The 26,457-nt window shown below is 36.3% G+C and overlaps 1 protein-coding gene across 4 annotated transcripts; it reads left to right on the forward strand.

Moving 5' to 3' along the window:
* The first annotated feature begins 1,596 nt into the window (after window positions 1–1,596).
* Window positions 1,597–26,365, forward strand: LOC129275110 (polypeptide N-acetylgalactosaminyltransferase 4-like). Of its 4 annotated transcripts, none has more exons than XM_064108640.1 (13): window positions 1,597–1,696; window positions 10,568–10,900; window positions 11,663–11,859; window positions 13,429–13,669; window positions 14,154–14,320; window positions 16,954–17,114; window positions 19,070–19,284; window positions 20,788–20,905; window positions 21,406–21,543; window positions 22,319–22,513; window positions 23,333–23,437; window positions 24,071–24,208; window positions 24,559–26,365. In XM_064108640.1, exons 2-13 carry the CDS (start codon window positions 10,734–10,736, stop codon window positions 24,685–24,687), a joined length of 1,971 nt encoding a protein of 656 aa, XP_063964710.1. In that variant the 5' UTR covers window positions 1,597–1,696; window positions 10,568–10,733; the 3' UTR covers window positions 24,688–26,365. The 4 variants fall into 4 exon arrangements, with proteins under 4 accessions (XP_063964710.1, XP_063964708.1, XP_063964709.1 ...); XM_064108638.1 differs by lacking the exon at window positions 1,597–1,696 and adding an exon at window positions 4,717–4,963; XM_064108639.1 differs by lacking the exon at window positions 1,597–1,696 and adding an exon at window positions 7,599–7,854.
* Window positions 26,366–26,457: the final 92 nt, after the last annotated feature.

The raw sequence follows: 26,457 nt of genomic DNA on the forward strand, positions 1-26,457 counted from the left end.
GTCAAACTCGTCATAGTTCCATCAAATTTGCGCTGACAATGTTGAATGGTTAACGCAGCTTGTGTCTAAAAATATAGATACATAATTTTAGGTGAATGTGGATAAATCAACGAATCCTGAATTACCATAGTTGTTTTAGCTCGTTTTAGAATTAAACCTAAATTTTCAATCAAGATAGCTCATTTGGGAATTGAACCTTAATTTGTACTCCAGTTTCGCAAACTTCCAAAAATGCATTTATAAACTCCTTAAAGTTTTTAGTAAATATCAATGTGCAATTAATATCAAAGAATAGAGCATTTAATTATCTTTAAAATGATACCCTACATGATATGATTATGGTTCACATGGAGATGCAGTGCCTTGAAATGTGGGGGCAAGGTCAAAATTCAAAAGTTGCAAAATGACACAATATTGAAAGTCACTGTTCTTTTTTCAGTGGTGATGAGTGAGTTTCTCAGCGTTTTTTTTTTATTTGATCGGTAATTCCTCATCGGTTTTAGTAAATATCAATGTGTAATTAATATAAATGAATGGATCATTTAATTTTCTTTAAAATGATACCCTACATGACATGATTATCGTTCACATGGAGGTGCAGTGCCGTGAAATGTGGGGCAAGGTCAAAATTCAAAAGTTGCAAAATGACACAATATTGAAAGTCACTGTTCTTTTTTCAGTGGTGATGAGTGAGTTTCTCAGCGGTTTCTTTTAATTGTTTTAATGCACCTTAACATCAACATTAACATGGAATCAAACACACCTCTGCACAAGCAAAAAACATAACAAACAAGCAAACATGCATGGGTATTTCAAACCACGACTCAAACCATGTTATCTCACAGAATCATCACTACAGAAACAGGGGCTTCATTTGAATGGATTTTCATCTCTATTGACACAGACAAAAGAATCAAGTTCTGTATTGACCCTTCATGACTATTTCTGCTCGTTTTGCAGCTTTTCAATTCAGACCTCATCCAACACTTTTGAATCCTGCTCTTTTCGTGATGGCATGATCATAACAAGCATGGTATCATTTTAAAGAAAATTAAATGATATTTTGAATGATATCAAATATGCATTGTGTAATAATGGGAGTTGGGATAAATTAATGGCCAAACTGAGATTTCCAAACTTTTTTTGCTCGTTTTGCAGCTTTTCAATTCAGACCTCATCCAACACTTTTGACTCCTGCTCTTTTCATGATGGCATGATCATAACAAGCATAGTATCATTTTAAAGAGAATTAAATGATCTTTTAAATGATGTAAAATTGGGAATTGGGAGAAATCAATGGCCAAACAAAGATTTCCAAACTCTTTTTGAGGGGTTTATATACATGTGTATTTCGATTCCAATTTCTAAGATAAATATAACTTACAATCATACAGATATTATTCTAATTTCATTTTATACTTTAACATTGTTTTTGTGAGCGCTTTGGACCATTGTGAGAAAGGGGCAGTACATAAATGATAAATGATGAATAATAATAATGAATCAATTTGGCCGAAAATGGATCTAGCTCCTTATGGAACTAAGCTCCTCATATGCGCGCGGGGTTGAGAAGACAATAGAGTGCTAATAGCAGACGCTTCAGAGGCGTGACTAAAATACGAGCGTAGGTGTGGTAATCCTTTACGAATTTTTAATTGCTTTTTCTCACATCGGGCAAGAACGCCTGGAAAAAAAGGTGAGTCCAATTCAGAATACTTCTAAAAAGGGAAGTTTTGATTGAAAAATAATATATTAGAAATCGTCAGAAAATGAGGATAATCATTGCAATGTTTGGTTCTGTGGCGTTGCCGTAATGAATTCGGAATGCCATGAACACACCACGCAACGGGGGATATAGGCCTACCAGTAGAAAAGTTGGAGCAAAATACGCTTTGATAAAAGACAAGCTCACCAAAACAAGTTTATTTTCCCTAATCGAGAGGATTCAAATAAGATTAACACTAATAATGTTATCCAACTTCATTGTCAAACAAGAAAGTCATGGCATTTAAAATTTTCATTTTTCCCAAAACAGTTAAGCACGCAGCGCCTGACATTGCAAGTCAGATAGTCGATGATGTCACATGCAAATTATTTTGTAGTAAATGAATATTTTCAAGTACTTAATTTTTTGTAGATATGATTTCTAATTATTTTGTATTGAATTCTAATATTTCCGGTGGGTTGTCTTGATCACGAAGTATTCAAGTCGTCTGGTTACCGCATTGATTAAGCAAAATTATTGAAATATTTCTTATTTCATAAAGCAAACCACAAAAGTTATAGTCAGTCAAATCATTCGCTCATTTGAGTCTTAAGCATCATTGTAAATATTGTTTTGTTTTTCTTCTGATTTTCATGAAACGTTTTGTTTTATGTTCGCATGATATTCCTCTGTTCTTAGCCTAATCAACTCTCCCAGGAAAATATCGATTAGATATTTTGTTCTATCATGTTGTCTATTTTTTTGCAAATGCAATATCAATTCGTCTATATATATTTCAGTTGTTTTCTATTGTACTTCATTTGTATTTTTTATATATTTTTGTAATAGAAATACGAAAAATGAAATGATTATTCTGAACTATCGTAATAAAAACCACTAATGGGAAATATAATACATGTGCACGAATCAAACATCATGATGCTGAATTAATACCAGTAAAATATAAAGAGATCCATATGGTGAGGTTGATCAAAGCAGGCTTTCATTTTTTTTTAACAAAAACGGAAACATCTGGTTAAAATATGTATACATGTATATCATTTATTCAGGATTTAAAGGTAATTTTCTTTCAATAACAAAACTCTGTTCATCGCAAGTTCTTGGCAACAGCATTTAATAAATATCTCCCAATATTGGAAGGCACCCAACCTATTGTAAAAGTTTTTTTAAAGACTTTTTATTTAGATTTTGCACAGAGAACGACATCAAGGGGACAGGGGACCTCAACAACTTAACAAAAACTATACATTTCGTAAACCAAATAAATAATCAACATTTTGGTTGTTTAAACTTCTTATTGTTATGAACCCCTCCCCGTTCTCTCACTCCCCACTCACGCCCCCCCCCCCCCCCCATTCTCTCTCTCTTTCTCTATCAACGTCCCCCTTCATACCACTCCCCCCTTCCGATTTCTCGCTTGATTTCTGTCTCGCCACTGGTGACGTGTGTAACATCATTCGATTCGTCATCGCCCTAATGATGCCATGTGCTGGAACAAAACAGTTGTCGGTGAATTGATTGATATTACGAACTGTGTATCGTGGGAGACAACACAACAGGAATATTGATATGTAGGTATTGCAAATAAGGAGACAGTTAAGATTGTAACAAGTCGCATCATAATGCTATTCTGTGTCGGGATGTGTGCGAAGATTGTGTGTGTGTGTTCTTTTGCAAGCAAACCATTACAAGAGTTGGGAAGATAATTGCAGCTTTGCCGCAAAATAATCAAAGACTTACCTCAGCAATGCATGTGAAAGGATAAACACAAATCCTTGAAAATCTGCTTCAAAGAACTTGACCTTTGAAAAAGTAAAATATGAAAGTATCCAGAATATTCAGATGTTGTCCCTGTGCGTATATAGGATGTAGTGTTGAACGAAGTTTATACCCAATGTAAGATTGAATTGATATATATACCCAGCGTTTTAAATTTTAATAGGTGTACATGAAAATGTTTGATAATCAAAATAAACAAAAATACGATACGTTCATATTATAGCCTACTTGTAGATTCTGTCATGGTGACTTAAAATGTACATGTCATGCGACACTTTCTTTTCAATTTGTATCTGCTTCGCAGAAGTATTAGGTTTGGCCATAGGGAATGGGGTATGAGGTCTGCGAGCACCCCCCCCCCCCCTCCCCCAAAAAAGTCACAACGATAATAATACGTTTCAAGGCCAGAAAAAATTAGGAGGAAAATGAATAAATTTGGAAACGAAAAAGTGAAATGATACATTTCTTCATATTAGATCAAAATTATTATTGGTAAAAAGATCAAAATTTTAATTTAGATAAGTAGTAATTTGAACATTATCGTTTTTATGGGAGCAATGTTTCGGGAAAAGAATGTAATAGAGTCGTGTCATGTACATTGAAAATGATTCAACTTGAAGATCCTTTAATTATGAATTAACCATTAAGCACCTGTTTACCGTTGATTAGATTGTAATTTGGGAATCTGGAGCGCCAAACGTATGAGCTCACTATGCGGCTCTATTTTAGCCAGTGTCTGTCTCCGTATCCATGAATGTTGCGGTCTTGTAGTAGGAGGGGAGAAAAAGAGGACCGGATCTAGGGAAAGGGGTGCAAATAATGAAAACCGATGGGAAGGGGTGTAGTGAAGGTAGGGAGGGGAAAGTGGGGAGAAATAAGGAGAAGGGGGAGTGGAGAGGGGAAAAGGGGAGGGTTTGCACGTCAGGGGACACGGTTCAAAAGGGAGGGTTCGTGTTGGGGTGGTGATAGCCGACGAAGGGAGGTGGGGTGGGGGAATCATGATATGACTTGGAGAAGTTTGGAACAGGGTGAGATGTGGAGATTGATTGGGAAAGGTGACATAAGAGGTGTAAGAAAAGTGGGTTATAGACAATGATAGAGAGATTGAGAGAGAGAGGGGAGAGGTGGGAGGAGCCTTCGCACATGGCATCGTGTGCCAAGGGACCTATTAACCAGTTTACGCTTATTAGTAAACTAAATTTACGCTCGACACTCTTTGGCTGCGTATCGTAGATTATTACTACGCGGTCCCTCAATCCAGCTATGTGCTCGTGACATGCAGGATACCTTATTGGAACATTCGAATGGATAACCGAGTGCCGTGTTTTATTCAAACTATATTTTGATTTTCGTAAACCATTTTGCCGCTATTCTGGAAAAAGGACACCTATCATCGTTTGACTCTTAATTTGTTTTGATCATGAACGATTAGAGACACCGTCAATATTTTTTTCACAGGTAACTGTATACATGTGCTTCTAATATATCTTTCATTTAAAGTGAATATACGTGCAGTGAGTAGTTTTCCATGCACACTAAGAATAAAATATATATCTTGCGCCTCACTGAAACACAATTTAAGCGGCACTTGTTTTGTGGGAGGCAGTTTTGTACCCTACACAACTACATACAGACCCTCATTAATGTGCAGATGGGGGCTTGGGGCGCTCCCCCCCCCCCCCCAGAAAGAAAAAGTCACGAGCAAGAAAAACAAAGAGAAAGTGAAAGAAAAGAGAGAAGGGCGAAATATGATCTGATTATTGTGTCTAAATCCATCACAATTTGGATTTATGTAATAAAGATGTCAACATTTTGCTCGCTCCCACCTTTTTTAAAATAAATTTTGCCCAATACGCCATATCTGTCCCCTCCCATTTGTGGGGCTCATTGCGCCATTGCTGAGACCCTTTCGCACCTGTTTTACCTGGAATGTCCAAATTTACCCAGAAAGTGTAGGAATTTTACACGTATATTAATACAAAACTAGACACATTGTTTTGTAGTGAGTCGGGCTGTGACATCACTCATTGGCTCTACTGATTTTAACACCGACATTTTCTTCTGTTTTTACAAAAAACAAGTGGAATGCCTCTGGCGGTCTCACCTGCATCACGCGATTCAATATAGTAGCAGTGCTGACTTTGAAAACTACTATAACTCGCACAAGATGTTCAGTGATACTTGGTTACTCTTATGTCCACGCTTTATGAACTAGACCAATACACTTACAGAGATATGATGGTAATTCAACAAATACCCCCAACATGGCCAAAGTTCATTGACCTTACATGACCTTTGACCTTGAACATGTGACCTAAAACTCGCACAGGATGTTCAGTGATACTTGATTACTCTTATGTCCAAGTTTCATGAGTTTCGTGAGACAAAAATCATGAAGTAGAAATATAGCTTTCTTTTTAGCGCCTAGTGATTTATGTAGAAAAATAAGAAAATTTAATCAATTTTGATTATGCATTATTTGTGCACGATTTATTGTACAAATTCATCCATCAGCACCTGCAATATTAAAGGGCATGTATGCCCGTCATAGCACTGTGAAGAAAAATCATAGATTTTAAGAATTTCAATTAAATACTTAAATCAGTGCCAATAATCACTCAAAGATTGAGCCGATTAGTATTTCAAATATTTTCAAATTGTCGCCTTGATAATTTCGCGTCTTTACACCCCCCCCCCTCCTTGAACGGGTAATATGTATTGAGATGCATATTCGACTGTAACACTAATTTATCCTTTTTTGTTATAGGAAATTAAGTAAGATACCTCATATCCTATTTAGACAGATTAGGTTCTAACAGGGTACAAATTAATCTTCCTGCTCCTTATTCATTGTTCGTATAACTCTATGTAGGAAATTGGAATATGACTCATCATTCTTAATTCATAGGCCTATCTATCGGTGACATTTTCACAGCTTGCTTAATTAATTCTTCCATCCTTTAATCCCATCCTTCATGCCATCCTTTTTATTGAAGTCGAATAAGTGTAATCGTAAACGTGGCATTTCACACATCTGGGGCCCGGTCTTACAAAGAGTCGTGATTGATCCAATCAACCTCAACTATAATGCATGGAAACCCATCAATTTCAGATCTTTTTTTCCTACAGGGAAATTTACACACTGTCTTCTGTAAACAAATGAGGAAGCACACTGCATTGTCAAGACAACGATGAATGCGTGAATAATAATAATAATAATAAAAGCTGGATTTATCAAGCGCATTTTGCCTGAGGATACAAAGTACTGATATTATTGACCCGGCTTTAGCTGCGCTGCCATATAGGCCCTGAAGCATTCAAGGAATTTCTTCCTACCGGGTACCCATTCACCTCACCTGGGTTAAGCGCAGCACAATGTGGGTACATTTCTTGCTGAAGGAAAACACGCCATGGCTGGGAATCGAACCCATGTCCCTCAGATTGAAAGACTCGACCACGCCCCCCCCCCCCATATATCATATTTAGGTTTCTTTTCTTTAACAAACATGCATTTTAGTTGTCGGTGTTGCTGGCTTTCCATAGTTGTGGTCGATCGGATCAATCGCAACTCTTTGTAAGACGGGGCCCTGATATGATACATTGGATGACCATATGGCCAGCTTCACAACGTGTCTATCTCAAACGTGGCATATTTTCTACACAATTTTTAATTTCATTTCTCGTTCATTAGTGTTCCCCATCCACCCCCCCCCCCCCGCAATTTGAAAATATGACCCGACTATTAGGATTATTAATCATTGTTTTGGGCCATTCCATCCGATACACATAATTATTCATATATACTGCACCAGGTGAATACATTTATCAGTACATTCATTGCATATTTCAGAATCGTGATGCACGCTTAGTGTTTTCAGTTGGTCACATACATCTCCTCTGATTAGGGAACTCCACTGGCTCCCTTTTTCACAACGTGTCATTTTAAAACTCTGTCTCTACATTTACAAATTGATTAATAGTAATGGTCCTTCTTATCTTGTAAACACAGTTGCTCATCTACGTTCTATTAATGACGGTTTAGTATAGCCGGATCTAGACTTTGGAATACCCTCCCCTCTACCATCCGAACAACACCGACCATATCATCTTTCAAACGACAACTCAAGTCGTATCTTTTTCCAAATACCTAGTATATACTAAACTATATTCATTTATGTATTGTTTTGATAAATTTTGACTGGCTTACCAATCTGGGGCCTGGTGGCCTCAAGTGCTATACTAGAGCTACTGTGAATGATGTGCTGACCGGGCCTGTCCCTTAAATTATTGGTGAACGGAGCAGCAAGAGGCCACCAGGCCTCACCTGGGACAACTGAGTATACAAATAGGTGATTCAATTTAATGTACACAATTTGATATATATATTTTTTTATTTACATTCTATGTCTGACAAGTGTAAACGCTGTGATACCTTTGTGTATAGCGCATATATAATAACCATTATTATCATTATTATATTGTACAACAGATGAGTGTAAAACCTTTATGATTTGGGCGTTCACGTAATCAGTGTTAAAAAACTATTAAAACCGGTGTTCTTGTCAATACAAACAACGGCTATTTCCTATGAACTATAGAGTGACATAATATATATTTTGGGCGTTAACATGATTAACGTCAAAAATATAATTATCCCATGCATGAGTTTCCAATCTGATAGACATTTGATAAAGCGTCTTTTCCTTTCGGTAACAAAAAGCTGCACACAAACTACTCCGTGTTTGGGCCACTTAAACAATAATTAAATAAGAGTTTTGTTCCAAAAAAATAATATTCTCGTTACAAAACAATTATACTTTAGGGCCTGTGACAAAATAGGCGGAAATAAAATGTGTTCGATGTAATGGGCGTTTACATAATTAGAGTTTAAAAAACCTATCAAAATCAGGGAGTTTTGTTACCAACAATAACATTTCCTATACAAAAAACGGAAGTTTCGAAGGAACTGTAGTAGTTTGGGCGTTCACATAATTAATGCCAAAACATATTAAAATCAAAGAGTTTGTTTCCAATAATAATAATATATATGTATTTTAATTACAAAATCGGATATTAGGTAGAAACTGTAGCAACAAAGTAGGGGGAATGAATGATTGTCCAACAATCATGATAATATTGGTAAAAATGTGAAAATAGGGTTAAAAGGCAAGAAAAATCGTCAGATTTGACGTCATTTTCGTGTTTGGGTAAAAACATCTACCCGACCTCGTATTGAGTGAACCTGTGTGTAGATCACACAAAGCTCGTGGCAGCAGGATTGTTTTCAATTCCACAAGATATCACGTTTTCTTACGAAGAACACATCTGTTGAATAGGTGAAGGATCCTGTTTCAACGAAAATAAAGCAGATGTCAAAAAAATAAGTAAATAGAATGTTCTTTTCAGAGTTACAAAAATGGAACAGTTCCTTAACAGTGCGTTCTTTTAGATTTGAGGACGACGTCCTTCCAAATATATAAGAAAAGACTATCTTCATTTTATTTGCTTTACAATGATAGATAATTCTCTCTTTTTTATGACGCAATCTGGAAATGCCAAAAGTCGAAGTAACATTTGGGGTGAGGTTTTTGTGGCAACTTACACTGCTATGTAAGAAAGTGTGGCGGCTTTAAAGTACATTTTGTCAAATTTCCCCATTTAAAACCAAGTTAAAATTTTTAATCGAGTTCCGGGTCTGATGCAGTAGTCACATCAACTTAGCTACATGTATTTCTGACCAACTGAAGTTGTTTCTGTGACTCAGAGTCCCAGATGCTCACTCCTGGTCGAATTCAGGTCTTTTTCGTTTATATGTTCTTTTTAAAACAAGAATGCGTATAGCATTTTCATCTATTTGAATGCAGGATAAAACAGCATTGTATATTAAATGCCTTACTCAGGGGCATAGGTGCCGCGGTCGGGTTTCGAACCCCGGACTTTCCATGTACAGTCAGGCGTCTTAGAAAATGCACTCAGCCATGGCACCTCCACTGCCCCGGGCACGAAATTATTTTTCCTACCGAAGTTCCGGTCCCCAATATGAATATTACGGTTGTCTGTTGCGTGCGTTCAGCATCAGGATACACACGTATTCAACATAAATTCATGTTTGTTTTTTATTGTGTCATAACCTCTTTCGTCGCATGCTGAAAACTTACTTTGTATCTCTATTATATTCATTGCACAGAGAGGCATCATGTTTAGTGTAGGTGATATGCTAATGCTTATACTCATAGATGGTAACAGCTGCGGCGGTGAACAACTGTTTTGAAGATGAGATGCCAATTTATGATAAACCGTGAACTATCACAATTATGATAACGTACTCTCCCATCTCTCTCTCTCTCCCCCTCTCTCCCTCTTCCTATCACTCTCTCTCCCTCCTTTCTTTATTCATTTTACTTTCCCCGGCCCACCCCTCTCTTTGCTATAGTGGCGGCACCAAGAGAGGGGGCCATGGGCCGGGTATCTGCCACCAGTTGCAACCCCCCCCCCCCCGAAATTTTGAATGCTTATGGAAAAAATGTAATTTGTAAAAACTAGGTATATGCTGTCACTTTAAATACATTTTCACTTGCTCCCTTCCATTTGTCCCCCCCCCCCCTAGCTTCCCTATAGACATCCTGGTTCTGATATTTTTCGTTTCCACATCTCCCACTCTAACCCCCCCCCCTTCCGATTAGTCTGCAGGCACAGACCCTGATTGAAAATTTGATTAACGAGTGTGTCTCCAGACAAAAACTAGCACATATAAAACTTGCTGTTGGCCTTCAGTACACAAGGCTAGGCTACAATTCAGACCCTTAACTCGATTGAAGGGTTTGCACAGCAGACAGTCTTCCGATATTGACGGTAGCACCATCAGCAAAATGGATTGATTAACCTCTACCTAAACCAGATATAAACGAAGGCAGGTATAAATGTTTTCCCTTATGCATCGGTAATTGTCACAATTACATGTAAGTTCATTTCGGAGTTATACGAGTAATGCAGAGTTGGGGACAGGATGCCAATGACATGTACTTTGTAGCTGATATTAATCATGATTACCCTTTATTTTAGGTGAATCCCGTCATCGGGTAAACGCTTTTTGCAAGATGTTGAAAACCCTGACATGATGACGGAATTGGGCCGTTTTTCATCAAACTAGAATCGAACTCGACCCACCTTGGCAATTTGAAATCGGCAGTGGCCAGAAAATGATACAGGGGAACATTGGAAGACCGCAATGAGAAGCAAACATTCAAGGAGAAACTGCGCCACCTACTTTTTGGTGGCAACTGCAGTGGTCTGCATTGTTGCCAATATGTTATTTGTGGTACACCACTTGAACCACGAGGATGATTTCCACCTGTCAACAATCGACAACAGGCGAGATGTCGCCGGCCACCTCGAGTAAGTTACGTATTGAGGTAATGAGGTTTGAGACACAATAGGGGTTGGGGATGAGGAGGGAGGTGGAAACGAAAGTCAGGAGAAGGAGAAGAAGATGCAGAGGAAAGAGGAGGGGGAATGTTATGAATGTGATTGATGGTGATAATGGTGATGAAGATGTTAGTGATGGTAAAAGGAGACATATAGGGAAATGGTAGCAGTAATGGAAGTAGTAGCGGGAGTAGTAGTAGTAGTAGTAGTAAGAAGAAGAAGAAGTAGTAGTAGTAGTAGTAGTAGTAGTAGTAGTAGTAGTAGTAGTAGTAGTAGCAGTAGTAGTAGTAGTAGTAGTAGTAGTAGTAGTAGTAGTAGTAGTAGTAGTAGTAGTAGTAGTAGTAGTAGTAGTAGTAGGTGTAGTAGTAAGAGGAGGATGAGGAGGAGTAGTAGTAATAGTAAAAAGAAAAAGGAGAAGAAGAAGAAGAAGTCCCACCACCGAGAAATGGTAAAAAAGAAACAAAAATAAACTCAAAAGGAAAGGATGAAATATGAAATTTTCTTCAGTATTATGTTATAAGATATCACAAAGTTTTATTTTTCGCTCGCTTGCGAAAATATCCTTCGTAAAAAAAACATTCTGACCCCTCGAAACTTTTGATTCGTTACGCCACTAATAAGTCGAAGTAGTCAGCCGAAGCAAGTCTGTGAACTCAACATGATGCTCAATACTAAGAATGCCAAATCAAGTCTAGTCACTCAGTAGCATTTAATTTCAATATTGTAAACCAGATACGCTTCAGATGATGACAAGGGGTACGAGATCACGAATGACAAATCAAACTCAAAGCTTCGGAATAACCATTTACGTTTCCATGGCGAGGTCAATGTCGACGTCGATCGTCAGAAGTTCGATCTCCTTCGAGGTGATGACGTGTTCGGAATACCAACAGAGGAGGTAATGGATCGCTTGCGAAAAAAAATGGCGGGTAAGCTAATTGAATTCAGAGGAATTACCCCTTTTAATACTTTTCTGTCTTTACCTGACGTTTATTCTTCCCTTTCTCGATGTTCGATTTATCTCTATCGTCTCCCCTTTCTCTCTCCCTCCCCCTCTCTCTAACTCTCTCTCTCTCTCCCCCCCCCCCCCTCTTTCTCTCTCTCTCTATCTGGGTATAGACAAATATAAATTCACCTAATTAGTAGTACCGTTAATGGGTAAATGTCCTCATGTGTTACTTTCAGGGGGCGGTAGAAATGCAGAATTAGACAAACAAACGAACAAACAGCAAATGCTGACTCTTAACATGCAATTATTTTGGATTGGAAAAAAAAATTATATTCCTTTTAATTCTTTAAATGATATGAAAAGCCTTTAGGGGTGTGAATAACTGGAAATCATTCCACAGACACACACACAAATGTATCGATGTTTTGCAAGCATGTACTGTCTGCTTTGATTGTGGCACGTGCGAAAAAAAGACAGAAGTTAGAAGGGGTGTAATGTCAGTGTTTTCCTGTCTATATACGACACAGTGTTCGTAAATTCATTTAAATGATATCCTAATGAACTTCACGCTTCTTTCATTAAAATGTCAGGTGAATGAATTCCATCAAATATACGACGTCCAATGACTTTTTCCCTACATTTTAGATTGATTATCTACAAACTCTTTTAGAAAATGATATTCTGGTACGTGTAACTTTGCTATGAATCAAATGATTATTATCTATAGTAAAACTAAAATTTCCCTGTCTGGTGGTCTCTTTCTTGACGAAAGATTTAACAAAGAAGGTAGAAAAATTGACATTTTAATTATGACGCGATCGTGACTATGGCAACGGTATAGAAGGTCTCATGTTTCATTTCTCTTAACTTATTTTACTATATTGATTACATTTTTATTTAGGTCTTTACTATGACGTAGGATATGTAAATCCCTGATTATATTTATTTTTCTAGCTTTTAATAACAACGAGTTTTAATTTGCTGGTTTTAGATAAGACCTGATAAGAAACTAATTTCCATCCATATTAGTTTTTTCTAATTTCTCATAATTATATATGATTTCTGACAATCATCAATAGCATGAAATCAAACTTTCCTGAACTGAAGCTTGGAATGAATGCATCTGTGTTGAAAATAAACTTGAAATGATGGGGCAGTGTAAGTATTAAGACTATCATGAGATGTGTCATCTGACCACTATTACCATCATCATCATCATCGTAATCACAGTCATCATCATCATCATTATCATCATCATCACCATCATCATCGTAATCATCATCATCATTACCATCACCATCATAATTATCATCATCATCACCATCATCATCGTTATCGCAGAAATCATTATCTTCGTCATCATCACCATCATTGACATCATCATCATCAACATTGATTCCATAATCGTGGTTATCATCATCATCGTCATCATCACCGACATCTTCATCACCACCGTTGACATCATCATCTACCTCTTCATTTTTTGCACGTTCTTCTGAAATATCATTATCATGTTAACCTGGAGTTGTTGTTTTTTCTGGATTAAAAGACGGAGCACATGAGGCCCTACCAGATGAAAAGCATCGAAACTCAACTCCAGCTCCAACATTTGATAACAAACCGGCCGCTGATGTGAGGAAACTTGGGGACGAAGGTGCAGGAGTGAAGCTTGCACTCTTCGGTGAAGGAAAGAAAGTCGAGGAGACGAGATACAAGAAACATTCATTTAATGAACTAGTCAGCAGTAAGATTTCACTTCATAGGACACTAATGGATGGCCGCTATGAAGAGTAAGGATGTGTTCATGATATTCGTAAGACAGGACAAATTTCACTTTACCATGTGTTTACAGTTTTACAGCACTAAAACGCTTAGTTTTAACAGCTTAAAATCATCGGTATAAAATAAGAGCCTTCCTTGTAAATTGCCTCTATACATACACCTTTCCACAAAAATCACAATTTGATTAGTCATACTTTTTAGGACACTCTTGGTAAGAAGTAGCCCTCAACCGTGTCTGTGGTAAGGCAGTTTTTTACTAAGAAAGGCTCGACATTTGTGCAGGATTTGCCTTTACTCTTTCATCATGTTTATTGTACTTTTCATGCTTAAACATTTGATCTCATTCACCAGAAGCCAATAGTAATGGTTGTTTAAGAGACAAGTCTGTTCCAGCGGATCTTTTTTACACGGCCTCAGAACACAGTAATTCTCCAAACATTACGTGATTGCCATGATTTCATTTCTTGATATTTACTTGATTTCTCCACGAAGGTGCAAGAACATCACTTATCCTCACGATCTGCCAATGACATCCATCATTATTTGCTTTCACAACGAGGCATGGTCAACGCTATTGAGAACAGTCAATAGCATCATTGACAGGAGCCCTCTTCGGTTGATCAAGGAAATTATTCTTCTCGATGACGCAAGCACTATGGGTTCGTAATAACCAGCTTCGCTGAACTGCTTCCATCCTCCTCATCTTTTACATTCATCATCATCATCATCATCACTACTATTCTTCGTTCTCCTATAGCTCCACTTCCTCTTCTTCTGTTCTTGTTCGTGCTTTTCTTCTTCTTTTTCTTTGTATCTTCTCCTTTTTCCTTTTTCTTCCTCTTCTTCTTATTATTATTGTTTTTTTTTTCTTCTTCTTCTCTTCTTCTTCTCCTTCAGTCTTATTATTATTATTCACATTCTTCTTCTTCTGCCTTTTCTTCTTCTTCTTGTATTTTTTCTTCATTCTTCCCTTTAATCTCCTTCTTTCTGTCCCCTTCCGCTTCTTCTTCTATGTCTGCTTCTCAATCTTTTTTTTTTATTTCCCCTGTCGCTTTTCTCCTCCATGATTGCTTTTATCCATTTTATTACGAATCCAACGGAGATGACAAAAAAAAATAAGTGCTAAAAAATTTATGTCTTCCCAAATACATTCCCTTCCCAAAAGGTACTGCACAACAATTTTTTTTTGACAAATAAATGTAATATCAAAAGGGGAATACCTATCTGATTATTCAATTCAATTTCATGGAGGGCTAGCGTTGCACGAATTAGGCTAGCCGCTAGAACTATGTATTTTTAGGAGTGTAGAGTAGGAGGCCTAATCTAGAAATCTCTTGAAGAAGATTGATTTGAATAATTCATCATTTCATTGGAAATTAAATTCAAATGCAAAAGAAGATTATCTTAATTTAGACGATTAAGTGTATTCTGTGCTCCAGACTAAATTTCAATCCATGTCAATTTATATGCGAGATTCAACAGCAGAGAAGGGATAGTCATATCTCAATATAAATTTTAAAAAGCATTTTGATCTAGATATAACACTTTTATAACATCATCGTTAAAGGGGGAATTCGGAAAATTAAAATGTGTGTAGGACTCAATCATCTGATTTTATTTTCTAAATTCCATAACCCCCCTCTCCCCCCCCCCCACCTCTCTCTCTCTCTCCCTCCCTCTCTCCCTCTCTCTCTGTTTAAACTAAGATTTAAGGATACTCCACAATTAAACTGAAGTCTTGTCATTTTTACTGAAATTTGTAGAGTTACTTTGGCCGGTTAAGGAATATATAAAGAGAAATGCCATGTGCTTATATTTTTCTCTTGAACATTTTTTTCATTGTTTTGGTCCATTTCATTTAAAGGTCAAGTCCACCCCAGGAAATGTTGATTTGAATAAATAGAGAAAAATCAAACAAGCATAATGCTGAAAATTTGATCAAAATCGGATGTAAAAAAAGAAAGTTATGACATTTTAAAGTTTCGCTTATTTTTCACAAAACAGTTATATACACAACTCAGTGGTATGTAAATTAGAGAGTCGATGATGTCCATCAATCACTATTTCGTTTGTTTTTTATTGTTTGAATTATACAATATTTCAATTTTTACCAATTTGACATCAAGGACCAACTTAACTGAACCGTAAAATGTTATAACAATGGTAATGCCACATGTTCAGGGAGGAATAAAACTTTGTTTCACAGGACAACAAGGAAAAAATTAGAATATTCCATATGTCATATAATAAAATACAAAAGAAATAGTGAGTGAGTGATGTCATCAGTCCCCTCATTTGCATACTGACCAGGATGTGCATATAAATGTTTTGTGAAATTAAGCGAAACTTTAAAATGTCATAACTTTCTTATTTTACATCCGATTTTGATGAAATTTTCAGTGTTTTGCTTGTTGGATTTTTCTCTTTTTATTCAAATCAACATTTTGTTGGGGTGGAATTGTCCTTTAAGGTTTTGAGCCCAAATAATAATAATAATAATACACAAAATAATTTATAAAGAGCTTTATACAAATTTTTCAAAGAGCTAAGAAAAGAAAAAGAAAGAGGTAAGAATATACAAGATATTTAGGGAAACTTCATTCATTTCTTTTTCAATGTTCAACAGACAAATCAGAAATACAGCAATAGAAATCAATGATAAACAAAATAACAAAAGTAATGAGCTTACAGTTGTAAACGGGTAATATTAATAGAAGCTAAATACAATAAACTCATGTCATTTCTCAGAATACATGAATACGGAATTCAATATTGGAAGCCAATGACTTGAGAAAAATATAGAGGGCCGTATTAAAACCTTTGTTTCGCACCCATCGGAGCACCGACCCTCTTATGTCATGTAGTAGAATCTTACAAATTTGTTGAGGGATATCTAAAATTGTACGTATGGGCCCATGGGAGGTGTGTCGGGAGTTTTTAGGCTAATTAGTCAGAATTAGAGTATATTTTACTCAAAATATACGAGATTACGTTAGTTAGGGCTAACCTGCATCAACAATTTGACTTTTAAGTTCGATAGTCATTAGAAATATATCAAAATATACATCTCTTTAATTATTTATACGCGAATAAATGTACGGAGATAATCGCTTTACTTGAGTGACTTTCATAATTGTAGAGCTAATTTACAGTGAATGTAATTATTTTCATTATGTTCTTATTTTTCGTGGAATGTGAAGCATAAATCAAATTAAAATAAATGTGAAATCTTGATTAAGGGAAAGGCGGTAAAGCAATAAATCCTATGATTTGGTTTTTTATATTCTATCAGATCATCTCAAAGAGCCACTTGAAGATTACATATCACAAATCCATTCCATGAGGATTAAAATTTTGCGATCGGAAAAACGACTGGGCCTCATCAAGGCTCGCATGCTGGGGGTCGAAACATCAGAGGGCGAAACGTTCACATTCCTAGATTCCCATGTTGAGGTAAGTTTTGATTTAATAATGATAATAATATTCAGCATATTGCGCTTACATAGCGCTTAATACTGTTACCCGTGCTTTAGCATGGCTACCCTGATCTGACGCATGAGCATATTACACTGCACAAACTCCGGTGTTGATTTAACACCAGCCCGGAATCTATATATATGTCCACCCCAGAGAAGTATTGAAACAACACCAGTCTGGAATCAAACCGATGCTGTTTTAATACTAATGGATGTTAGACCAAAACGAAAGTGGTGATGTTTAACTCTCCTCTGGTGTGAACATATTTAGACTCCGGGCTGGTGTTAAATCAACACCAGAGTTTTTGCAGTGTACTTCCTCCTGGGTACCCAAGGGGCAAATGTAGTTAAACGCCTTGCCAATGGACGTGAGTGCTGCAGTGGGATTCGAACTCCGTACCTTGTGGTTCAAAGTCCGGGGGCTTATCCGCTGAGCCACAACACCTCCACATGACAAGACTAAAATAAAATATATCACGATACATTGATAGAATTTTAGTAAACATTAATGAATTTTCAGTAAAAAAAAGGAAGAATCTAAAATTTTACATTGATGAAATTCGATAAACTCTCAGTAGTCCGTCTTTCAATATGAAATAATTCATGTTCATTTTCATTGAGCTTTGAATTGCATGATTGATTTATATCAATGAAAAATGGATTGCAGTTTAGGGAAAAAGTCATTTTAAAGGGATGGTCCGGGCTGAAAGTATTTATATCTTAATAAATAGAGTAGAATTCACTGAGCAAAATGCCGAAAATTTCATCAAAATCGGATAACAAATAACAAAGTTATTGAATTTTAAAATTTAGCAATATTTTGTGAAAACAGTCGTCATGAATATTCATTAGGTGGGCTGATGATGTCACATCCCCACTTTCCGTTTTCTTATGTTATTACATAAAATCATAATTTTTTCATTATTTCATACTTGTGTGAATAATATGTCTCCCTTATAATGAAATAAGTTGCAGCAATAAATATCTAATGCACTAAATCAGTTGTCAATCAAATTTTTCTAGTTCTTGAAGGAAAAAAATTGAATAAACCTAATTTCATATAATAAAATACAAAAGAACAAGTGGAGATGTGACATCACTAGCCCACCTAATGAATATTCATGACGACTGTTTTCACAAAATATTGCTAAATTTTAAAATTCAATAACTTTGTTATTTGTCATCCGATTTTGATGAAATTTTCGGCAATTTGCTCAGTGAATTCTACTCTATTTATTAAGCTATAAATACTTTCAGCACGGACCATCCCTTTAAAATGACTTTAGATGTAGATATGCAGACACTTCCGTGAAAGTAGATAATCTATTGTCAAATGCTCTTCATGACAATGAAGTATTTGTCGAGGGTCGGTGAATCGAAACAGCCGTGACTCCGGATAAACTGCGTATTTACAATCTTTCGTCAGCTCCGAAATTTCGGATGAAAGTGTTGTTTCGATTCACCGACAAAGACCTTTCAGGTTTTCATTGTGATTTCATTCTATACTTGATGTGTTATTTTGTTGTTGTAAGCGCTTTTGGGCCAATTTGGGAAAAGGCTCAGTACATAAATAATTATAATAATAATGATAATAATAATTTGACGGGCATTTTCAATGCATTTGCTGCGTGCTATAAGCTCCCCCAATGGCTTTCTAAGGAAGAGCAATAGTCTCTTAATCCTTGAGCGGATCAGGGGACGGCTTTATAAAGACTTTATACAACTATTGTAACTTTGCCATTATTGTGACTACCATGGAAACCTTGATTGTGAATGACTGCTCATCCATGTTAACATGGCAATTGCCATAATGTCACAATAGTTGTAGATCTTTCATGGAACGGGTCCCAAATCGGACCTGGTCCATTAGTAGGGGTGACAGTGGGAACCTATAGGCTTGCTCAAGATTACCTCAAATCTGTTCCATTTCAGGTTAATATCGGGTGGTTAGAGCCTCTCCTCGCCCGTCTCGCTTCAGACAGGACCATCGCAGCCGTCCCCGTGGTCGATGAGATCAACAAAGACACCTTCAACTACAAGATCGTACCAGATCCTTTGCAACGAGGAGGGTTCAACTGGAGATTTGAATACAGATGGAAGACCGTACCCAACTACGATGAAAGACCATCTAGGGTGTCTCAAATAAAGTAAGGGGAAACCGTTATGAAAAAAAAATTAAAAGTAGCGACAAAAGCAAAAATCTGTACGAGTTTTCAGGGTTCCTTTCCATTTTGTTTTCTTTATAGCTTTATAGATAATGTTGTGGGTGTTTAAAAAAGGGTTGACTTAATTCTAGGAGAACAATGATTAAGGATGGGATCAATATTGATTTTTTTAAGTGGTTCCCCTCCCGCAATGGTAAGTGTACTTCATTGATTTGATCATTATTAAATGCAATCCGTCCTGTATATCTATAATCTATGCCGAAATGAATATTATATAACTTAAGGGGCAATCCACTCCATTCGAAATTTTATTTGAATAAAGAAAAAAATGTATATCAAACAAGCACTGCGCTGGAAATGTCATCAGAATTGGATGTGAAATAAGAAAGTTACGACATTTTTTTTTTGTCGCTTTTTTCACTAGTCAGTTATAAGCGTATGAAGACTCACTCGCTATTTTTCTGTTTATTTCATGATTGAATAATAATACATTTCATTTTTGTAGGCTCTTCATCAATTTAGAGTAAATTACAATAGTGCCAATCTCTCTTAATTACATTTTTTTTCATTTATTTAAGCACCTAAATGCCTCTGCCAGCAGACTATTATATAGCAGGACCGTACATGTTCATGGGGGAGTCAATTTTTTCCACAACCCATTGAGGAGGAAATCGAAATAACCAAGTTTTCTTATAATGAAATGAAAAAGAAATAGGGCGTGGGTGAAGTCATTAGTTCCCTCATTTCTATACCGACAGCAATATTCACAAATTCCTGTTTTGCGAAGTAAATCGAAAGTTTTTAATGGCATTAGTTTGTTATTCAAAATCTGATTTTAATGAAATTTTCAGCGTTATGCTTGTTTGGTTCTTCTCTTTATATTCATATCACTTCTTGGTTTGGATGATTTTGCCCTTTAAGAATTTGAATAAATGATCACTTACACGTAACTGCACACACTCACCCTCGCAAAAGAAAACTCAAACACAGGTGTAAAATTATGTCGATTCAGGTGTACTCAGTTAAACAGTTGCGCGTGCGTATTGTATGTATGGGGCATAGGCATGTTGGGAGGGTGCTCGTGAATGTGAGGGTGAGTAGGTGTGAGGGTGGGCGCGAGAGTGGAGGAGAGTAGGTTGATTTTTCTTGGGGGCGACTATTAAAAAACCTTATATTATTAACAGTTTCATTCTCTGCGTCTGTCTGTGGGAGGGGGTAGGTCGATTTTTCGGGGGACGACGATTAAAATATGCATTGATTATTAACAGTTTCACTCTCAGCTTCTATCTGTCGGAGGGGGAGGGTAGGTCGATTTTTTCGGGGTCGATTAAAAAATGCCTTGATTATTAACAGTTTCATTCTCTGCTCCTATCTGTCGGAGGGGGGTAGGTCGATTTTTTTTGGGGGGGCGACTATTAAAAATCCCTAGATTACTATGAGTTTCATGATCTTCGTCTGTCTGTATCATTATGATCTTCCAATCAGAACACCTACTATGCCAGGGGGACTTCTCACAATGGATCGAGCATTCTTCTTGAAGCTCGGAGGGTTCGATCCAGGTATGGAGGTATGGGGAGGGGAGAATCTCGAAGCATCTCTGAAGGTGAGAATATTTTTGTTCAAGGAAAGGGTTTTTAGTTGAATAGTTGGTTTTGAAAAAGAAAAGATCTACCGTGATATACAGGACCTACAGGTACAGGGTAACTCCAAAAACTAAAGCTTCGCATGCTGCAGTATGAACACAATATATAATAGACATGACATCTCTATTTTTATAAATAAAACCAAAAATATTAAAAGGAATGAGACATTACCGATAGTAAAAAGAACAATATATATGTTGTTAAGGAGGATTATCAAGATATTTGTGGTACAAGTAATACGAAGATTTTGAATTAATGTGGTGTTTTCGGAAAAAATTAGAATATAGGACAGAATTGGGCAGCATTTTTTCAAAACTGAAGACAGGGTTTTTTCTAACAAATAGGTTCTCATCAGCAAGGAAAAATAGTTAATCTTAAATTAGTACATTTTCTGCACTGCCTTAAACAAAAATTAATCGTACGCTTTCTTTTTGTTATTTTACACTAAACTTTTTTTTAGATATGGATGTGCGGTGGGTCGATTGAAATGATACCTTGTTCACGTGTTGGTCACGTGTACAGAGATACGTCGCCATATTCCTTCCTAGATCAAAACCCGATTGATATAGTAGAACATAACTCGATGAGGGTTGTCGAGGCAAGTATTAATTTCGTCAGCCTTTTTCCATTCGTAATACTTCGTTATCATTGTTTTGGTCCATAATTTTTCGTGATATTACTAAAGAAACGAAAATGTTAAATATCTCAAAGAGTGATAAAAAGCTAATTAGATACTTTGGACACACTTTCTCCTCCACATCCAATTGTCCTTTAGCATGGCTCACGAGCATGTATTATTTAATAATTATTACGGAAGTGATCATTTAAGCTAGCTGGTTTATTGAACTGACTTAGACGCACACAGCCTATTCTCTAGTAAAGATGAACTGCATAAAATTATTCTTATCACCGTGCATAATAACAGAATATCAGTGTTTGGTGGTATTCAGAATAATTTACCGATTTTTACAGAGTTGAATTCAGTTGACTACTCCCACCCAAAATATAATAATAAGAAGAATAATAATGATAACAATTATAAATATATAACAAATGATAATGATAATAATAATAATAATAATAATACTACTAATAATGATAATAATTAATAGGTTCATAAATGAATAATAAAATTGAGAAATAACATCAACAAAAATACATCAACAAAGAAACAAACGAAAAAAATTAGTAAATGGAAGATAAAGAAAAGTGTTCTCACAAAAAAGAAAGGTTAATATAAAAGGACATTTCTTTATTTTCCTTTCTCGATTTTACGCAAACCATTACCCTTTTTTCCACAATACCTTTAGGTCCTAAAGGCACCAACTATTATCAGAGGCAAAGTTTCTTATATTAAAATATATTTCCATTAGGTATGGACAGACGATTACAAGAAACATTTCTACGATCGACACCCGATGCTCAAGAATCGTGATTTCGGAGACGTCTCTGAGAGGAAAACGCTCAGAAAGTCTTTGAGTTGTAAAGACTTTGACTGGTACTTGAAAAACGTTTATCCTGAACTCTACATCCCTTCTCCTTCCTATGTTCTTCGGAGCACCGTACAGGTGAGTTTGTAGATTACAAACTTTCATAAAAATTCAAAGTTTACATACAGACTTAATCCCATATCGGTATAATGGGCATATTGGTTGCATCAGGACAAGACCTGTGTAACCATTATATAATTACAGTAGCAGTGTCAGCCAGGCGCTAGCTGTTCTAAGGCTTGAGTCCCTAAACCATTCATTTGCTTGTCATTTTGAGGTAAAAATCTCCCCCCCCCCCCCATTCTGTTAAATCCTGGTTCCGCCCCTGGATCTGCCCCTGGGTGTGGTAAGACTGGCGATTTTAGAAAGAAACAGTAGCATGACTGGTCCGTATTTACCTGGTACCTTGCAGTCAAAATACAAATGCGTTTCTCCAGTTCTTGAAAATATGAGGTAATTCCACTTTCCTGTCTTAATCATGTTAATTGAATCAAACGCATAGCAAGTGGAAAATTTAGTTCTAGTTTTATCCAGGCCAGGCTAAATTCAAGAAGCTGTATCTCACATTATGTTCCTATGAAACATAATTGGCCCGTATTCTGAACTCAGGTTCCATTTAAACCCTGTTTTAAAGTTGCGATTTAACTATGGATAGCCAATTGGGGCACAAATCCCTAAGAGTACACATCCAATTTATTAACTCATTTGACACTCAAATTGTTCATCATTGTCTGGAAATGATAAATAAGGACAGAGATAGACCGTGGTCTAAGTTAAACCTGACTTCAGAATACGGACCTTTGTATCACTGTTTTGATTTTGATGATTTTGATTACAAGTTTGATTCAATAATCTGTATGATTTATCGTCATATTCATCTTTATTTCCTTGAAGTAGTTTCAAAATGTTGGAACGAAATTGTGCATAGATTCCAACGACCAGAATGGACAACCTTTCAAGAATCTCATCGGCTGGCATTGTCATAAACTCGGGGGTAACGAGGTATTGTCATATTTCCTTGTTTTATTCTTATTCCATCTGTCAATTATTGTTCTCCTCGAAGTCTTTTTGAAGAAATTACTGAACAGTCACAGAAGATCTGGGATCTTAACCCAGACTCAAAGTTATTTTAAAATGCAACTCTCAGAAAGTTTTGAAAATCGAAGTCGTGATGCAATTATACTTTCAAAGGAACGTCGAAGTGGTTTGCGCAGTTCACCTGGTACCTGCTACCAGTTAATGATCAAAAGTGGTTTTCTTAGAGACAGGTGTTCCTATGACAACACCATACAAATTATGGGTTCATTGAGTGCGTCCCCCCTACCTTTGAGAAACATTACTTAAAATTTTCTAAATTTCATTTTAAATGTTACTAAATGTTGAAATGTTCATGATAGGCACAGCGCAATATTTTTAAATGAATAAAGTGTAAAATATGATGTTCTGAAACTGTTTAAATGTCATTTCCACCAGCTAATGGGACTGCCACCACCTTTCCCAATACGTGCTTGAAATGTCGAGACTGGCGGTTATTTTAAGAACAGCAGAAAGATCATAAAATGATGGCGTTAATCAATACTATACCATGCAGTACTCACTTTAAATGCTTGTCCTCTTTATTTTCTATTTCCGCAGTACTTCGAGGAAACCAAGACTGGTGAGATTAGAAACGATGAGTTGTGTTTAGAAGCTAACAGTGTCGGTACGCACGTCCTTCTCAACCCTTGTAGCCCAACGGGGGATCCACCTGACTCACAAAAATGGACTGTGAAGGTATGTTCTTTTAACGTTCTTCTCCAACAAAAAGAGTTTGGAAGCAGTGATTAGTTCCTCCAGTCCGACCTATAGAGGACAATTATGTTGCCCTTCTCCATATCACGATTTTTTTCCCTATGGGCTAAAAGGGACTGCTTGGAAGTTTCATCGAGAATGCTGATCAATTTTGACATGTTTTGCTTAGGGAGTGCTTTTCAAGCTCACTAAAAACCTCTTAATTCATTTTTCGGCTACTTACTTTGGGTTTTTGGGTGGCTGGTCACAGAGGATAATGTAGAGCCTACATTAACTACACAGTCTCACTAAATGTCAGTCATTAATGTGTGTTCTTTACATTTTCTTTCTAGTCTAGTGGTCTTGTTTACAACGCCCTCAGCGACCGATGTATGTACATGACTGGTACAGAGGCCGGATCTCAAGTGCAATTAAGGTTATGTAACCCCAACGAACGGCGGCAAATATGGGAAATATCATAACAAAATAATATGTGTAGATGTATATAATTATGGTGCATATTTGAAAGATCTCTATTTTTCTGTTAAATTATCTTTCTCTAAAATATGATTATTATCTGAAATTAACCATAAATTGATATCTTTACTTCAACTGTAACTGAAATAACCCACCAAGCTGAATTCCAGGACCAGAATATGTATTTATTTTTTTCTCCTTTAAACGGTGACCTATGTCATTACCTATGGACTACAGTTCATATTATTAATAACTATTGATGGCAAATGTCAGTTGACATCTTATTTTCTTATTCGTTTGGGTATGTGTGTGTTTCGTGGCAAAGTATATTTTCAATAATCAGTAATGATAATAACTTCAACTTTCTGAAGGGATGATGAAAGTAATCTAGGAATTGGAAATGTGAAATCGGCTTTAAAAGTATACTTATTAGATTTTATATAATATAAATCTACATGATTTCAGAGAAAATTGTAATAATATGTGTTGTTTGACGACCCTGTAAAAATATCGTAAAATACTGATTAAGGATGCGAGTCAGATAAACCTGTAGGAATTGTTGACATTCTTCTTCGTGGATATTGTTAGAACATTTTAGCAATCACTTCGCCGATCCTTTCTATAACTCTGATAATCTTTTGTCAAAAGCCCTTCATACCAAAGCAGCCTTTGTCGAAAATCAGTGAATTAAAACAGCAGTGTCGTCAAACCACTAATTTGCAATTGTTTGTCCGGTCCTTATCTTCGGACGATCTGTTGTCCCAGTCCACCAACTTTCGACAAAAACCTCCTCTCAGCTGTCCATTGTGATTTGAATTGCATTTTCGAAGGATTTGGTGCGTTGTTGAAAGCGCCTTGCTAGTGATTGCGAAAATACGCTATTGTCAATGTGCAATAAATGTGAATGAAAATTTGCATAATCATCCTTTGGATTTACTGTGTCTTTGTTACTACGTGTATTGATTTTTTTTTATAACTCAAACCCATGAATTATTTTCACTACAAAGCAGTATGGCGTGCGCATAAGCGCACTCTAAATAAACTCCTCAAAAAAAGTTTGGAAATCTGACTTTGATCGATAATCCCTCCTCGGTTATAGTAAATATCAATGTGTGATTAATATCAATGAATAGATCATTTAATTTTCTTTAAAATGATACCCTACATGATATGATTATGGTTCACACGAAGGTGCAGTGCCTTGAAATGTGGGGCAAGGTTTAAATTCAAAAGTTAGAAAATGAGACAATATTGAAAGTCACTGTTTATTTTTCCGTGGTGATGAGTGAGTTTCTCAGCGGTTTCTTTTGATATTGATCGATAATCCCTCCTCGTTTTAGTAAATATCAATGTGTATTTAATATCAATAAAAAGATCATTTAATTATCTTAAAAATGATACCCTACATGATATGATTATGGTTCACATGGAAGTGCAGTGCCTTGAAATGTGGGGCAAGGTCAAAATTCAAATAGTTGCAAAATGACACAATATTGAAAGTCACTAAGTAAGTTTCTCAGCGGTTTCTTTAATTTGTTTTTATGCACCTTAACATCAACATTAACATTGAATCAAACACACCTCTGCACAAGCAAACACACAACAAACAAACAAACATGCATGGGTATTTCAAACCACGACTCAAACCATATTATCTCCCAGAACCATCACAACATAAACCACAACAAAACATAAAAAATGAAGAAGCAGGGGATTTATTTGAATGTATTTTCATCTCTATTGACACAGACAAAAGAATCGTGTTCTGTATTGAC

The sequence above is a fragment of the Lytechinus pictus genome, chromosome 13, assembly GCF_037042905.1.
Source record: "Lytechinus pictus isolate F3 Inbred chromosome 13, Lp3.0, whole genome shotgun sequence".
NCBI lineage: Eukaryota > Metazoa > Echinodermata > Echinoidea > Temnopleuroida > Toxopneustidae > Lytechinus > Lytechinus pictus.

What these genes read in the sequence shown, in the direction of transcription:
- LOC129275110 (XM_064108640.1), top strand. Translation starts at nt 10,734, where the DNA reads ATGAGAAGCAAACATTCAAGGAGAAACTGCGCCACCTACTTTTTGGTG. An exon ending in GATGTCGCCGGCCACCTCGA is followed by an intron (nt 10,901 to 11,662) that starts GTAAGTTACGTA and finishes ATTGTAAACCAG; the next exon opens with ATACGCTTCAGATGATGACA. An exon ending in TCCTAGATTCCCATGTTGAG is followed by an intron (nt 17,115 to 19,069) that starts GTAAGTTTTGAT and finishes GTTCCATTTCAG; the next exon opens with GTTAATATCGGGTGGTTAGA.